General features: G+C 36.5%; 1 protein-coding gene across 1 annotated transcript in view; it reads left to right on the forward strand.

Annotated features, from left to right (window-relative positions):
• The window catches only part of LOC123554972 (cubilin-like), a 64,581-nt gene that overhangs the window by 26,067 nt on the left and 21,752 nt on the right, over nt 1–16,762 (forward strand). The window contains exons 7-12 of the mRNA XM_045345438.2: nt 1,022–1,141; nt 2,799–3,020; nt 4,268–4,366; nt 5,234–5,352; nt 8,140–8,228; nt 13,501–13,616. Of these exons, the coding sequence (XP_045201373.2) occupies nt 1,022–1,141; nt 2,799–3,020; nt 4,268–4,366; nt 5,234–5,352; nt 8,140–8,228; nt 13,501–13,616 (765 nt within the window). The remainder of the gene's footprint in view (nt 1–1,021; nt 1,142–2,798; nt 3,021–4,267; nt 4,367–5,233; nt 5,353–8,139; nt 8,229–13,500; nt 13,617–16,762) is intronic.

Genomic DNA, 16,762 nt, shown 5'->3' on the forward strand with positions numbered 1-16,762 from the left:
AGTCTGGGTAAATAATTGTCAATAATGAATCACATTATCAGAAAAAAGCTAGAACATGATCAATAATAAACTTATCGTATCTTCAAATATACAAAGTAGCAATTATTTTGCATACAAGTCTTTGTTATTGCTACTATAACTATCACTGGTCATATTATATATCTTTTTTTTTGTGTCTTTGTGCATGTATTTACTCAATTATTTATGTAACTTTCAGCATTTTTTTTTTTTTTTTGCAAGATAGCAATTTTTTTTAATTCTCTGTGTGATTTAATGTTTAAAAGAAAATTTACTTCGAATAATTTTACAGAATATGTAAACATTTCACTTAGCAATTGTGTGCTAATATATTATAAAATTTATGTTTTATGAAATATTTTTTTATTTGATAAAAATGGTTAATCATGAAGCATTAGTGTCTAAATATGGAATAGTTTATGGGGATTTTTTTTGCTAATAGAAATCCTATTTCTTTGCAAGGGGTATTTATATGTATCATGGCTATTTATTATTTGAGCAGGGTTGTGGTGTCCTGAATAATGTAATATATTCTTGAAAGAAATGTAGACATGGGTCGTTTAGTTCCTTCTGTTGTTATAGTTTGTCTGTCCTACTAAATACTTAATGTTCCAATTAATCATACATGATTATTGGTAGTTTTGGAACTGTCTATAGCATCTTTCTCAATTTGAAAAAAAAATATTTTTCTTAATTTCTTCTCTATTAATAAAGACGGATGGTCTAGCATCTATCATCCATTTTTAAAAGACATTGTGTGTATGACACAATAATGTACATATTTTTATGCCCCCGAAGTTGGGCTTATTAAAATCTCACTGTCCATGCCTGCTTGCATGTAAATTCTTGTTTCAGGACTGGTACCAGATGATATATTTATGATAGAGTGATATATGTTTTTTTAGGTCCAATATCAGATGATATATGTTTAATAGAATGAAGGATATATTGCAGGACAGGTACCAGGTGATATATGTAAGACACAATGCTGTATATATTTCAGGACCAGTACCAGATGATATGTTTGGAGCTTCAGATGCTAAAAGCCTTACAGTAAATGTTATCTTCAATAACAGCCCTGATCCACAGAACTTTACTGCCATTTTTCAAACAGTGGATACGCGTAAGTCATAATGTAACTTATAAATGGTAGAAAGTACATGTTTTTACAGTACAATCACGATCCTATGAAAAGCCAAGGGACCGCCCGATTTTTTCGTAATATCGCATTTTGGTTCGAGCGTAGCATAGGAAATTTCGCTATACAGCACCTTAATATCTACACGTCGTAACTCGTGATATTTTTACATGTGGTTTTCATATCGGAGTACATGTATACCAATTTTATATGTACATCTGGGTTTACTACAAATCTTACTTGAATCTAAACTTAGATGGTATGTAGAAAGTAGAACGGGTTGATTTTTTCTTCACTTTTAATTCACTGTACATAAAACATATACAGGGTACATTGTTGCACGAGAAAAAAAATCGCAGTGATTCCTTGAGACGTATAGATATCGAAGCAAGTGTGTCTTGTATGCCATCCGATTGGACAGTTATAGGAGAATAATTAACTCGTGTCATAGTGTACAGCATATGTGATTTGAATTTAATTACTAAGTTTTCACACTTTAATCACTGTTTACACCCAGCTAAATGACAGTGACACTTTCCACTCTAAAGCATTTTAACGCCGTTATGGAAGGTGTGAAAACTTAGATGATACATTCGTAAAATCGCAGCTAAAACCATTTGAAAACAGGCTTGAAGGGGATCACAATACATTCGTGGGAGCGCATTTTTCGTAAAATTGCATTTTCGTAAAACCGCGACTTTGTTACTTAGAAATAAGAAGGAAAGCAGCCGGGACCACAGCACCTTTTTGTAGTATACCCGTATTTCGTTAAATTGCGATTCATAGCATTGCAAATGCACTGTATATACTGTGAAATCATTTAATTTCTTGGGCACGAAATTTCGTGGTTTTGTTCAAAATGGCAATTTCGTGGGGATATGAATTTGTGGATTACAACTTTTGAACATAAAGTAATTGGGAATTTTACTTGTTCGTTGGGATTAAATTTCGTGGATTGACTCAACCACAATATCCACGAAAATTAGTCCCCCATGAATACTAATGATTTCACAGTATCCTACATATGCCTAAGCTTATAAAACTGTTGAGGCTTATTGATTAGATACAGAAAAGAAGACATATTCTTTATTGTAGAAATATGATTTTCTTTCACCGAAGCGGTGTTACCATTGGCAGGATGTACATAACTTTGAATTTATAATTTCTTCGAAAAAAAGCAAACTCCTGATGAAGGTGTAAGTGACCGGAACTGGTAGATCAATAAAAGCAGTTTAACTTTGCCCTGGTTTTGACGTGTTGTTAAAAGTAAACTCCTTATAATATTAAGTAGCCTACAGTTTAGACCCCAGGTTTGATTATAAATGGCCAGAGTGTCTGTCTATCTGTTATTTCATCCAGGTAATATTTGATTATGGTCTGCAACTCCAGTTGAACCTCTCTAGAATGACCCCAGTGGAAGTATTGTATTGAGGTTGTTGCTTTGAAGAGGTCTGTTTTCCGAATGAATCATAATGATTATGAAATGGTGTCTTTGCATATTTTCTTTTTGTTGAAATTTAAGGGTTTTTTTGTTTGATTTTTTTTTTGTAAAACGAAAAATTTCAAAAATGTACAGTTAGAAATAGGAAAGATACTGCTAAAACTATTGTTGAGAAGTTTCAAGTGTATTTGTATGTTACAGGTTGTAGCGGAGTCTATCCAGTGGTTGCTACCTTCAAACAGCTGAATATACCTGAGAGTAACCAACTTCCTGTCACATGTTATGCTCAGCTGAAAGTGGGTGGGGAGGGGAGAGTGTATGTGGAAAATGGCGTGAATTACACCCAGACAGTTGGGTATGATAGTGTAGTGTACTATGATGGAGCAAGCCAACAAGCACCTGTCATAGGAACCCTAAATGATGGTAAATTATAAAGTGATCTGTCACTTAACAATTAATTTGTCATAATTATGTCTCTACTTCAGATGTTAGGAAGTTGAGTTGTGAGGTTTTTTCTTAATGCCAGAGTCATTACACATTTATTTTAAAAGGTTATCAAAGCCATAAGAATTTACAAACTAAAGTTTTTATGGGTATAATCAGTTCAACAGTACTGCTTTATCTGACAACTTCAATGTTTGTCCAACAATACTGATTTACCTGGCAGTACATATGTATGTGTGTCCAACAGTATTGATTAACCTAAAATCTCAGTGTATGTCAAACAGCACTGATTTACCTGGCAACCTCAATGCGTGACCAACAGTACTGATTTACCTGGCAACCTCAGTGTATGTCAAACAGCACTGATTTACCTGGCAACCTCAGTGTGTGACCAACAGTACTGATTTATCTGGCAACCTCAGTGTGTGACCAACAGTACTGATTTACCTGGCAACCTCAGTGTGTGACCAGCAGTACTGATTTACCTGGCAACCTGAATGTGTCTCAAACAGCATTGCTTTACCTGGCAATCTCAAGTGTGTGTCAAACAACACTGATACACCTGGCACAATGTGCGTCCAACAGTACTCATTGACCTAGAAACCTCAGTGTGTCTTGCAGTACTGTTTTACCTGGAAACCTCGATTTATTTTTGAGGAGGTCATCAGTTTTTAACCTCAGTCTTACACCATTCTTTAAAATCCATGTGGGGTTGAACAGTCATAAAGTTCTCTATCTCATTTTGAAAGGAGTTGTGAAACTATTATGAACTTTGTTGGGTGGACGGATAGCTCAGTGGTTTGCACACTGGCCTTCCAATCCTGAGGTCGGGGGTTCGATCCCCGGCAGCTACTTGGGAATTTTCAGAAACATTTTTCAGTGTTTCCCACCCAACTAGAGGTGTACTAGTCAGGAACTCAGGCAATCCTTGCGTGTATCAGTGCTATACACTAGGTAGGTTAAAGAACCAGGCTGTCTATTCGCAACGAGCTAGGCTAAGTTAGCCGGACAAGCCTGTATCTGATTTCTGATCTCTCTGTCATGGGGGCTTTGTCTTACTCTGTCCCTCTGGTCAGATCGCTCTGTGTCTGTACTAGCAGAAGATGAATTATGCGCACTGTGTGGCTGCATTTGAACTATGTAAAGCGCCTTTGAACGTGAAATTGATCATGAAAAGGGCGCTGTATAAATCTGGTATAATAATAATAATTTGTTTTTGTTTGCAGGACTACAGTGGTTTGTTAGCTCACAGAAATCTTTGACAGTGGTGGCCAATCTGGGAGTACGGTCTTCACGCAGCAGTAAACTGCAGTATAGATCTGACAGTAAGTGAAACATCAGTCACGATCAGTAAAACTAGTGGTTGAAATTGGAGATCATAAACTGAATCTGTTAATGTTAATTTTGATGAAAACTATGTTTTGACAATTAGCATATTTCAGGTTATTTTTATGCCCCCCAAGGGAGGCATATTAGTTTTCAACTGTCCATCCGTTTGTTAGTTCGTTCGTTCGTCACAACGTTAACTTTTTGCATGAAGGCACTTTACTGATGAAACACTGCACCCAGGACATTCAGACTTCACATGCTGATAGCACTTATTGAGTACACGACCCCAATTGACTTTGGGGTCACCAGATCAAAGGGCAATGTGCTGTGGGGGGCATTTGTCACCATTAGTGACAACTCTTGTTATAAACAGTTTGTTTCAGATAGTTAAACTTAAAGTTAACACTCCTGTACTTAAAGTGTAAGATTATTTCAAGTAACTTTAAATAAATATATTTAAGAAGTAATCATGGCCTTAAAATGGTTTGTTGTCTAATTTATCATGGTTCAGAGATCAGATGTGCAAGAATTGAACCAAGAGGGCGTTAGCCCAAGTGGTTTAATATCTATGCATCTGAACAATAAACCATGGTAAATTAGACAACAAACCACAAGAAGGCATTGATTGTTTTCATTCTTGCATGTTCAATGAAATATTTTGATAAAAATTATGCTGGGCTCATTTATCTGAGTAGTAATGATCCGGACATCATCCAGCTATTATAATCTCTGCAGGTCAACCGTTGTTAATTGCAGGATAGACAGAGCTTGACTTCCTTTTCAAATTGAGCCATATTAGAATGAAATTTATATATAAACTGTAAGTAAGCAGTCCTGTTCTGAAACACTTTGCTTGTTTACAGGTTACAGCAATTACTACACACTGACCAATAAATCTGCAAATATAGACTTGGATGGAAAGACTATAAACAACAGTACAGTTAAACTGCTGTTTGAAAGCAAAGATCCATCAAAAGGACAGGTAAACTGTAGTATAGAAATTAATATTGAATCTTTCTTGATCCTCTGACTCCTAAGGGAACTGATGTCTCCAGTGTTACACACCAGAGTTCTCATTTTGATATAATTAACTAATTCATATGTTTCTTTAAATTTACTAGTTCTTACTGTTTTCTCCCTATCAGTGTGTCACAAATATAACAGTAAATTTCTTACAGTCATGTTCCAGTCATAAAAACTCCAGTCTTTATGTAATTTCCATGCTGTAATGTCTTGGTGTGTATTTCAGTATTTGTGTATTCGAGTGTTGTACTATTTTTATACGCCCATTTGAAAAACAGGACGTATTATGGGAAAGCCCCTGGCGGGCAGGCTGGTGAGCATCATCCACAGACTTTGTCCGGAGTATATTATCTTCTTTATGCATGGAAGGATTTTGATGTAACTTGGCACTGTTGTTCACCATCATAAGACAGTGTCATGCTCAAGAAACCAGATCCCTTTGTCTAAGGTCAAGGTCACACTTAGAGGCAAAGGTCAAATTCAAGAATGACTTTTTCCAAAGAATATCTACACTTGGAGATCAAAGGTTAATGGAACATTTTTCCTGTTCGGTGTATAACTTTGTCATGCAAAACAGGATTTGAATATTACTTGGCACAAATGTTCACCACTATGAGAGGGAGTGTCATGCACAAGAACCTGGTCCCTAGGTCTAAGGTCAAGGTCACATAGATGCCAAAGGTCAGATACAAGAGTGACTTTGTCTGGAACACTTCTTCATGCATAGAGGGATTTTGATGTAACTTGGTGCAGTTGTTCACCATTGTGAAACAGTGTCATGTGCAAGAACCAGGTCACTAAGTCTAAGGTCAAGGTCACACTTAGAGGACAAAGGATAAAAGAATGAATACCTTGTTTGGAGCATTTCTTCTTCATGCATGGAGGAATTCTGATGTAGTTTGGCACAAATGTTTACCACCATGAGACAGAGTGTCATGCACAAGAACCAGGTCCCTAGGTCTATGGTCAAGGTTATACTTAGAGTCCAAAAATCAGATATAAGAATTACTTCGTCCTGAGCATTTCTTCTTCATACATGCAGAGATTTTGTTGTAACTTGGCTCAATAGTGCACAATCATGAGACAGAATGTCACACCCAAGAACACGGTCCCTAGTTTAGAATTATTTCCCTTTGTTGTTACTATAAATAGCTTATATGGTAATTTTTATGCCCCCGAAGGGAGGCATATAGTTTTTGAACCGTCTGTCTGTCTGTCGGTCTGTCCGCAATTTTCGTGTCCGGTCCATATCTTTGTCATCGATGGATGGATTTTCAAATAACTTGGCATGAATGTGTACCACAGTAAGACGACGTGCAGTGCGCAAGACCCAGGTCCGTAGCTCAAAGGTCAAGGTCACACTTAGACGTTAAAGGATAGTGCATTGATGGGCATGTCCGGTCCATATCTTTGTCATCAATGGATGGATTTTCAAATAACTTGGCATTAATGTGTACCACAGTAAGACGACGTGCAGTGCGCAAGACCCAGGTCCGTAGCTCAAAGGTCATGGTCACACTTAGACGTTAAAGGATAGTGCATTGATGGGCGTGTCCGGTCCATATCTTTGTCATCGATGGATGGATTTTCAAATAACTTGGCATGAATGTGTACCACAGTAAGACGACGTGCAGTGCGCAAGACCCAGGTCCGTAGCTCAAAGGTCAAGGTCACACTTAGACGTTAAAGGATAGTGCATTAATGGGCGTGTCCGGTCCATATCTTTGTCATCGATGGATGGATTTTCAAATAACTTGGCATTAATGTGTACCACAGTAAGACGACGTGTCCTGCGCAAGACCCAGGTTCGTAGCTCAAAGGTCAAGGTCACACTTAGACGTTAAAGATCATTTTTCATGATAGTGCATTGATGGGCATGTCCGGTCCATATCTTTGTCATTCATGCATGGATTTTAAAATAACTATGCATGAATGTGTGACACAGTAAGACGATGTGTCGCACGCAAGACCCAGCTCCGTAGGTCAAAGGTCCTAAACTCTAACATCGGCCATAACTATTCATTCAAAGTGCCATCGGGGGCATGTGTCATCCTACGGAGACAGCTCTTGTTTATTACTGGTCGTAGGGAGAAGTCAAGACTACTCTTCTGTAGTACAACATGCATGTTACATCCAATTTTTAGATGTATTTTGACCTATCTCTACCTGGTAAGAATTTTTTTGTGGACTTAGAATTTTTTTTTTTAACTTCCCTTAGTTGTTACTATAAATAACTTATATTGTATTTTTTTATAATTGACCATAGGGAAAAACCAAGACCTCTTTTCTGTTGTACAACATAGATGTAACTTTCAATTTTAGGGTGTATTTTAAGGTATCTTTACCGGTATGGAGTTTTTTTGTGAACTTAAAAAAACAAAAGAATTACAATAATTACTAAACAACCACAAAATTAAAATTCCATTTGCAAATACAGGTGCTAGTCTATATTTGCTATGACAGGCGTATATTGTGACATTCTGGCACTTTTGTTAGACTTTATATACTTCATAAGCTTTGAATAAATATTTACTTCTGTTTTTTTTTTTATCAGACCTAAGATATTATTGAAAATAACATTTTCACAGTTGTTACTACTTTATACTTAGTTGAAAATTACTGAATATTGGAAAGATCCCTCATGCAATGCTTTTCAACCACAGGTAAATGTTTATAACAGCATTCAGCCCACAGAAAGATGTATCAAGCTAAATGTAGTGCTGTAAAAGTTCTTCATTATTTTTAGGTAAAGATAGAGCTGAAAAATAAAACATCTCTTACGGATGCGGTTATTACAGTACAGTGTGACCAAGGCATGAGCATGTACACTTTTACGTAAGTAATTGCTGTCCAGTATGACTAAAGTTATTGTCTGTAACATGAACATGTACACTTTTACGTAAGTAATTGCTGTCCAGTATGACTAAAGTTATTGTCTGTAACATGAACATGTACACTTTTATGTAAGTAATTGCAGTCCAGAGTGTCTAAAGTTGTTAAGTCCAGTTTGTCTGTAGCTTGAACATGAACACTTTTATGTAAGTAATTGCAGTCCAGGGTGACTAAAGTTGTTAAGTCCAGCTTGTCTGTAGCATGAACATGAACACTTTTATGGAAGCAATTCTAGTCCAGAGTGACTAAAGTTGTTAAGTCCAGCTTGTCTGTAGCATGAACATGAACACTTTTATGTAAGTAATTGCAGTCCAGAGTGACTAAAGTTGTTAAGTCCAGCTTGTCTGTAGCATGAACATGAACACTTTTATGGAAGTAATTGCAGTCCAAAGTGACTCAAATTTTTAAGTCCAGTTTGTCTGTAGCATGAACATGAACACTTTTATGGAAGTAATTGCAGTCCAGAGTGACTGAAAATGTTAAATCCAGCTTGTCTGTAGCATGAACATGAACACATTTATGGAAGTAATTGCAGTCCAGAGTGACTGAAGTTGTTAAGTCCAGCTTGTCTGTAGCATGAACATACTTTTATGGAAGTAATTGCAGTCCAGAGTGACTAAAGTTGTTAAGTCCAGCTTGTCTGTAGCATGAACATGAACACCTTTATGGAAGTAATTGCAGTTCAGAGTGACTGAAGTTGTTAAGTCCAGCTTGTCTGTAGCATGAACATGAACACTTTTATGGAAGTAATTGCAGTCCAGAGTGACTGAAGTTGTTAAGTCCAGCTTGTCTGTAGCATGAACATGAACACTTTTATGGAAGCAATTGCAGTCCAGAGTGACTAAAGTTGTTAAGTCCAGCTTGTCTGTAGCTTGAACATGAACACTTTTATGTAAGCAATTGCAGTCCAGAGTGACTAAAGTTGTTAATTCCAGCTTGTCTGTAGCATGAACATGAACACTTTTATGTAAGTAATTGCAGTCCAGAGTGACTAAAGTTGTTAATTCCAGCTTGTCTGTAGCATGAACACATACACTTTATGGAAGCAATTGCAGTCCTGAGTGACTAAAGTTGTTAAGTCCAGCTTGTCTGTAGCATGAACATGAACACTTTTATGGAAGCAATTGCAGTCCAGAGTGACTAAAGTTGTTAAGTCCAGCTTGTCTGTAGCATGAACATGAACACTTCTATGTAAGCAGTTGCAGTCCAGAGTAACTAAAGTTGTTAAGTCCAGCTTGTCTGTAGCATGAACATGAACACTTCTATGGAAGCAATTGCAGTCCAGAGTGACTAAAGTTGTTAAGTCCAGCTTGTCTGTAGCATGAACATGAACACTTTTATGGAAGCAATTGCAGTCCAGAGTGACTAAAGTTGTTAAGTCCAGCTTGTCTGTAGCATGAACATGAACACTTTTATGGAAGCAATTGCAGTCCAGAGTGACTAAAGTTGTTAAGTCCAGCTTGTCTGTAGCATGAACATGAACAATTTTATGTAAGTAATTGCAGTCCAGAGTGACTGAAGTTGTTAAGTCCAGCTTGTCCGTAGCATGAACATGAACACTTTTATGGAAGTAATTGCAGTCCTGAGTGACTGAAGTTGTTAAGTCCAGCTTGTCCGTAGCATGAACATGAACACTTTTATGGAAGTAAAATTTGCAGGTATCCGTCCGAGCATGACTGAATTGTATTAGTCCTGTCTGAGTTTGTCTTGTAGCATGAACATGAACACCTTTATGGAAGTAATTGCAGTCCAGAGTGACTAAAGTTGTTAAGTCCAGCTTGTCTGTAGCATGAACATGAACACTTTTATGGAAGCAATTGCAGTCCAGAGTGACTAAAGTTGTTAAGTCCAGCTTGTCTGTAGCATGAACATGAACACTTTTATGTAAGTAATTGCAGTCCAGAGTGACTAAAGTTGTTAAGTCCAGCTTGTCTGTAGCATGAACATGAACACTTTTATGTAAGTAATTGCAGTCCAGAGTGACTAAAGTTGTTAAGTCCAGCTTGTCTGTAGCTTGAACATGAACACTTTTATGTAAGTAATTGCAGTCCAGAGTGACTAAAGTTAATAAGTCCAGTTTGTCTGTAGCATCAACATGTACACTTTTATGGAAGTATTTCAGTCCAGTGTAACTGAAGTTGTTAAGTTCAGTTTGTCTGTAGCATGAACATGTACACTTTTACATAAGTAATTGCAGTCCAGTTTGACTAAAGTTGTTAAGTCCAGTTTGTCTGTAGCATGAACACATACACTTTTATGGAAGTAATTGCAGTCCAGTGTGATTACAGTTGTTAAGTCCAGTTTGTCTGTAGCATGAATACATACACTTTTATGGAAGTAATTGCAGTCCAGTGATTGTTAAGTCAAGTTTGTCTTTGGCATTAACACATACACTTTTATGGTAATAATTCAGTCCAGTGGGCCTGAAAGTTTTTAAGTCCAGTTTGTCTGTAGCATGAACACGTACACTAATATTAGCTCACCTGAGCAAGAAGTGCTCAAGGGTGAGCTTTTGTTGTCAGTGATTGTCTGGGTCAGTAGCCATCCATCCGTCGTACATCGTTTGTCAACACCTCCCAACCTAAACTGCAAGTCCAATTTTGATGAAACTTCACAGGAATGTTTCTTGCATGATCCTCATTGAAAATTAGTCAAAGAAATGAATTTCATTCTGAACTCTGGTTGCCATGGCAACCAAAAGGAAAAGCTTTAAAAATCTTCTTGTCCAAAATCACAGTAGCTTGGGCCTTTATATTTGGTATGTGGCATCATCTAATGGTCGCTACCGAGTTTGTTCAAATTATCACCCTAGGGTCAAATATGGCCCCGCGCTTAGGGGGTTACATGGTTTACATAGATTTATACATGGAAAAACTTCGAAATATTCTTGTCCAAAACCACTGGGCCTAGAGCTTTGATATTTGGTATATAACATCATGTAGTGGTCCGTTATCAAGTTGTTCAAATTATCCCCCAGGGTCAAATTTTGAAAATCTTCCTGACAAAACCATCAGGGCATAGGCCTTGATATTTGGTATGTGGCATCATCTAACAGTCCTCTACCAAGAATGTTCAAATTATGTGAAAAGAGCCCCGCTCTAGGGGTCTGAAGTTTTACATAGACATGTATAGGAAAAAACTTTAAAAATCTTCTTGTCTTAAACCACAAGACATAGGACTTTGATATTTTGTATGTGGCATTGTCTAAGGGAAAACAATTAAAATCTTATTGTCTGAAAGTTCAAGACTTAAGCCTTTGATATTAAGTATGTAACATCACCTTGTGGTTCTCTAACGAGATTGTTCAAATTATGCCCCTAGGGCGAAAAAAGGCCCCGTCCCTGGGGTCTCTTGTATATGAATTATGTAGGAAAAAATACTTCAGAGATTATCTGATCATATTTCCTTGATTGTTTAATTATAATTATCTGATGACCCCAAATAATTAGGGGTCACTTATCTGTGATTTTGACCTACTGACCTACTTTCATGTTTTTTAAGATACAGTTTTGAAATTTGGATGACATAATTATACAGTTTTGCACCCCGATTATAACAGCATAGAAATTTGGACCACGTCAATAACTTTCGATAAAGATTTTTAATACGCATCTATAATGTTCTTAGCCCTGACCTGTTGACCTACTTTCTTGTTTTTAAAGCTACAGCAAAGAGATTTGTATAATTTTTTTTACAGATTTCAGTACTTATCTTCAAGAATCTTTACTGTGACCTTCTCACCTAGTTTTTTTGTTTGGTTTTGAAGCCTTTGCAAAGAAATTTGTTCAAGCAAACAATTAAACTCAGGTGAGCAGTAAAGGGCCATCATGGCCCTCTTGTTAAGATACAGCCTTGAATTTTGGATGACATGTACAGTTTTGCACACCATTCGTAAAACTGACTTTCAGTGACCATAAGTGTGACCTACTTTCTTAATATTTAGCATCAGTTTGAAATTTGAAACATGCAGCTCATATTACTCAGGTGAACGATCCAATGTCATCATGACCCTTTTGTGTAAGTAACTGCAGTCTATTGTGACTTCAGTTGTTAAGTCCAGTTAGTCTGTGGCTTGATTATGTACACTTTTATGTAAGTAATTGCAGTCCATTATAACTTAAGTAGTTAAGTCCAGTTTGTCTGTGGCTTGAACATGTACACTTTTACATAAGTAAATGCAGTCCTGTGTGAGTTCAGTTTTTGAGTGTGGTATGTCTGTAGCATGAACACATACACTTTTATGTAAGTAATTGCAGTCCATTGTTACTTCATTTGTTAAGTCCAGTTTGTCTGTGGCATGAACATGTGCACTTTTACCAAAGTAATTGCAGACTTAAGTTATTTACACATTTACATACTGTATAATCATTTAATTACTGGGCGTGAAATTTCGTGGCTTTGGCCAAAACGGCAATTTCATGGGGATATGAATTTGTGGATTTCAATTTTTGAACATATAATGAATGGAAATTTTACTTGTTCTTTGGGATTAAACTTGGTGGATTGACTCAACCATGAAATCCATGAAAATTAGACCCCAATGAATATTAATGATTTCACAGTGAGTAATTGCTGTCCAGTGTGACTGTGGAATGAACATGCACACTTTTACATTTCATTGCCTTTTCTGCTTGAATATAAGACATCTGAAGTGTAGTTGATCAGTAGTTATTATATCCCAGTCTGGACTTTAAGGTCCAGCTCAAAGTTACTGTTACTAAAACTAGTAGGGGAAAAAACCAATAACTCAGATTGTTTTCTGTTATATTCTGACAGTCTTTGTTAACTTATAAAGTTAGTATTTCATGGTCAAAGTATTTTTAGACCCACATTTCTTGAGAACTAAGAGTCATAACACTCATAACTTCGAAACTGCTTACACATCTTAAACATTACCAAGTATTTAGGCCAAGAACCATAGCTCATCCTTGCATTTTGTCAGAATTTTGACCTTCTTTGTACTCCAAGAATTTGTATTTGTAGGTAAAAGGTTTTGTGTAGGTCCATGTTTCATGACTACTGTTACAGCTATAACTTTGAAAACTCGATACATCTGTTAATCATCAATGGGTGATGAGTAGGTAGGCCCAGAGGCAGAAGTCTCTCTTGCGTCATGAAGCTTTGAAATATCAGGTTATGTTTATTGTAATCATTTATATAATAGAATTTATATGTATGTAATATTTTCTTGAAGGTAAACATTTTATGATTCCAGGAAGGACAGTGTATTATTGCCAATTGTAGTGCCAAGTTCCAGAGCTATGGTTGTGATAACCAAACTGAAGGATGGTCAGACTGTATCTCTAAAGGCAACAGCTGTGACAGCGTCAGGTAATTTAACTTTTACCATTTAAAGCTTCTCAACTGCAACATTATGTATTTTCCAGTCTCTTTCTGAGGGTTTGATACAGTATGGTTATCCTAACTAGCAAAGGGGACAAAAAATGTTCAGTCGCAGTTATTAGATTTCTGAGGCCATTGTTCAGATATTACCAAATTATTCTCTCTGTAATTCTAGCTCAACTATTAGCATTTTTAGCTCACCTGAGCAGAAAATGCATAAGGTGAACTGTTGTGATACCTGTGCCGGTTGCTTTTGTTGTTACCATTGTTAGCTCACCTGAGCAATGCTAATGGTTAGCTATTGTGATCACACTGTGTCCATCGTCCATCATGGGTGCGTGCATCCGTCCTCAGCAGTCGTGTTTAAAAGACATCTCTTCCATAACTAATGAATGTATTTTGATGAAACTGGGCTTGGATGTTTCTTGGATGGTCCTCTACCAAAATTGTTTAAACGGTTCAACTTGGTTGCACATAGGGCCGCCAGAGCTAAAAATGGAAAAATCTTTAAACGACATCTCTTCCTAAACTGATGGTCTGATTTTGAAATTGAGGGCATTGTCATTTTTCCCTATATGTATATAGTGGTATCTTAAAAATCTTCTTGTGTGAAACTGCTAGCCTGATTTTAAAATAATTTTACACAAATGGTTCTTGTTTGACCCTCTATCAAGATTGTTCAAATTATTCAGATTCGTCAAAAAACATGGCTGACAGGGGCATGGTCACTTTTCTCTATATAATGTACATGTATATAGTAGAAACTTAGAAAATCTTCTTGTATAAAACTATTAAACTTTCAAAATTGTTATTAAATGATCCAGTTCATTGAACATACAGGTCTGTTTTGTTAAAAATGGGTTTTCAGCAATCAGATTTTAAAATCCTTTTCTCTAGAGCTCTGATATTTAGCATGTGATATAAGGATTTGACTTTTGACTCTCTACCATAATTGTCCAAATTATTGCCCATAGGTCAATAAAATTGCCATGCCCATGTCTGACATGTACTTACTATAGACTTATATATAGGAAACTTTGAAAATTTTCAGAATCAATAATAGCTAGAGCCTTGATATTTGAAATGTGATATCAGATTTTTTATGTCTGCCATAATTATTCAAATTATTGCCCTAGGTTCAAAAATGTGTGTGACATGTATATAATATAGGCTAACAGATGAAACCTAACTCTGTACTTGAAGCCTTGTACACAGGTGAGCACTTTAGGGTTACAATGGCCCTCTTGTTTACTGTTAGCTCTTTAGATGTCACAGTTTTGGCTCAGTCTGATTCAAACTTTGTATGTATGTTTGCCTCAATAAACTCTTGAAGGAGTTCAAAATTGTGTCATATGGGATTTAAGACAAGGTTACCAGGCCAAATCTTAAGTAACCTTGTAAACACTCTAGAGGCAATATTTATACTTTCAGATACAAAATTGTTCTGTTTGTGATTTCACACAACCAGGGTAGATAGACTTCATAAAAAATACAGTTTAAGTGCCTAAAAATTTACCTTGCATATGTCTTAATATTTTTTTATATTTCACTTAAGATAGGATAAGATAAGATAAGATTTATTTAAAGTCTGCAAGATATCAAACAAGTACAACATAAGCTCATGTGAGCTTTTGAACCAACTACTGAATAACATATAGTATGTATTAAATTTATAATACCAATAAAACATCTAAAAACTATGACATTTGCCTGTCTAGAATGTCACTTAAAATGGAAGAAAAATAAATCACAGACATATTTAATAAAAGACTCTACATAAAAGTATTACAGTAAGTGTAACTGGTTTTGTTGTTTAGCATGAAGATCCATGAGTTATGTTTGTAAGAGAATGGCAGATGTCATAGCTTGCATCACAAATAGCAAAATACAGGCAGAAAGCCATTTACTGCAAGTGAAATAATGAAAAAATAATGCATTTGAACAAACACAAGCACATATACAGCATGGTTATAATCACAAAAAACATTATAAACTGAGTAGTAGGCAAAGCAGAATTACAGTATTCTATAGTTAATACAAACACAGAAAAGTAGATACAAAATCATAACTGTATGAATATAATTGTACCCCCACAAAACAAAGTTTGGGGGGTATATAGGAGTGAGCTTGGCGGTAAGTCGGTCGATCCGTTGGTTTTCATGGTTTCCAGATGATAACTCATGAAAGGCTTGACTGATTTAAATAATTTTTGGTACACAGATGTAACAGAAAATGCAGGTCAAGTTTGAATTTGGGATCAGTAGGTCAAAGGTCAAGGTCACAGTTACCCTGAACAGTTAAACGGTTTCCAGATGATAACTTGAGAACGCTTGGGCCTAGGATCATAAGTTTTGGTACACAGGTGTAACATCATGAAATACAGGTCAAGTTCTACTTTGAGGTCAGTAGGTCAAAGGTCAAGGTCACAGTGACTCGGAACATGTTAAATGGTTTCCGGATGATAACTTGAGAACACATTGGCCTAGGATAATAAATTTTGGTACACAGGTGTAACATCATGAAATACAGGTCAGGTTCGACTTTGAGGTCTGTAGGTCGAAGGTCAAGGTCACAGTGACTCGTAACAGTTAAATAGTTTCCGGATGATAACTCGAGTTGCCTGGGCTTAGGCTTATAAATTTTGGTACAAAGGTGTAACATCATGAAATACAGGTCAGAATTGACTTTGAGGTCTGTAGGTCGAAGGTCACAGTGACTCCGAACAGTTAAATGGTTTCTGGATGATAACTTGAGTATGCTTGGGCCTAGGATTATAAATTTTGGTACACAGGTGTAACACAATGAAATACAGGTCAAGTTCTACTTTGAGGTCAGTAGGTCAAAGGTCAAGGTCATAGTGACTCAGAACAGTTAAATGGTTTCTGGATGATAACTTGAGTACGCTTGGGCCTAGGATCATAAATTTTGGTACACAGGTGTAACATCATGAAATGCAGGTCAAGTTTTACTTTGAGGTCAGTAGGTCAAAGTTAAGGTCACAGTGACTCTGAACAGTTAAATGGTTTCCGGATGATAACTTGAGAATGCTTTGGCATAGGATCATGAAAATTGACAGGGAGGTTGATCTTGATTAACAGATGACCTATTGATTTTGAGTTCCAAAGGTCAAAGGT

Source organism: Mercenaria mercenaria, chromosome 15, assembly GCF_021730395.1.
Source record: "Mercenaria mercenaria strain notata chromosome 15, MADL_Memer_1, whole genome shotgun sequence".
Classification (NCBI taxonomy): domain Eukaryota; kingdom Metazoa; phylum Mollusca; class Bivalvia; order Venerida; family Veneridae; genus Mercenaria; species Mercenaria mercenaria.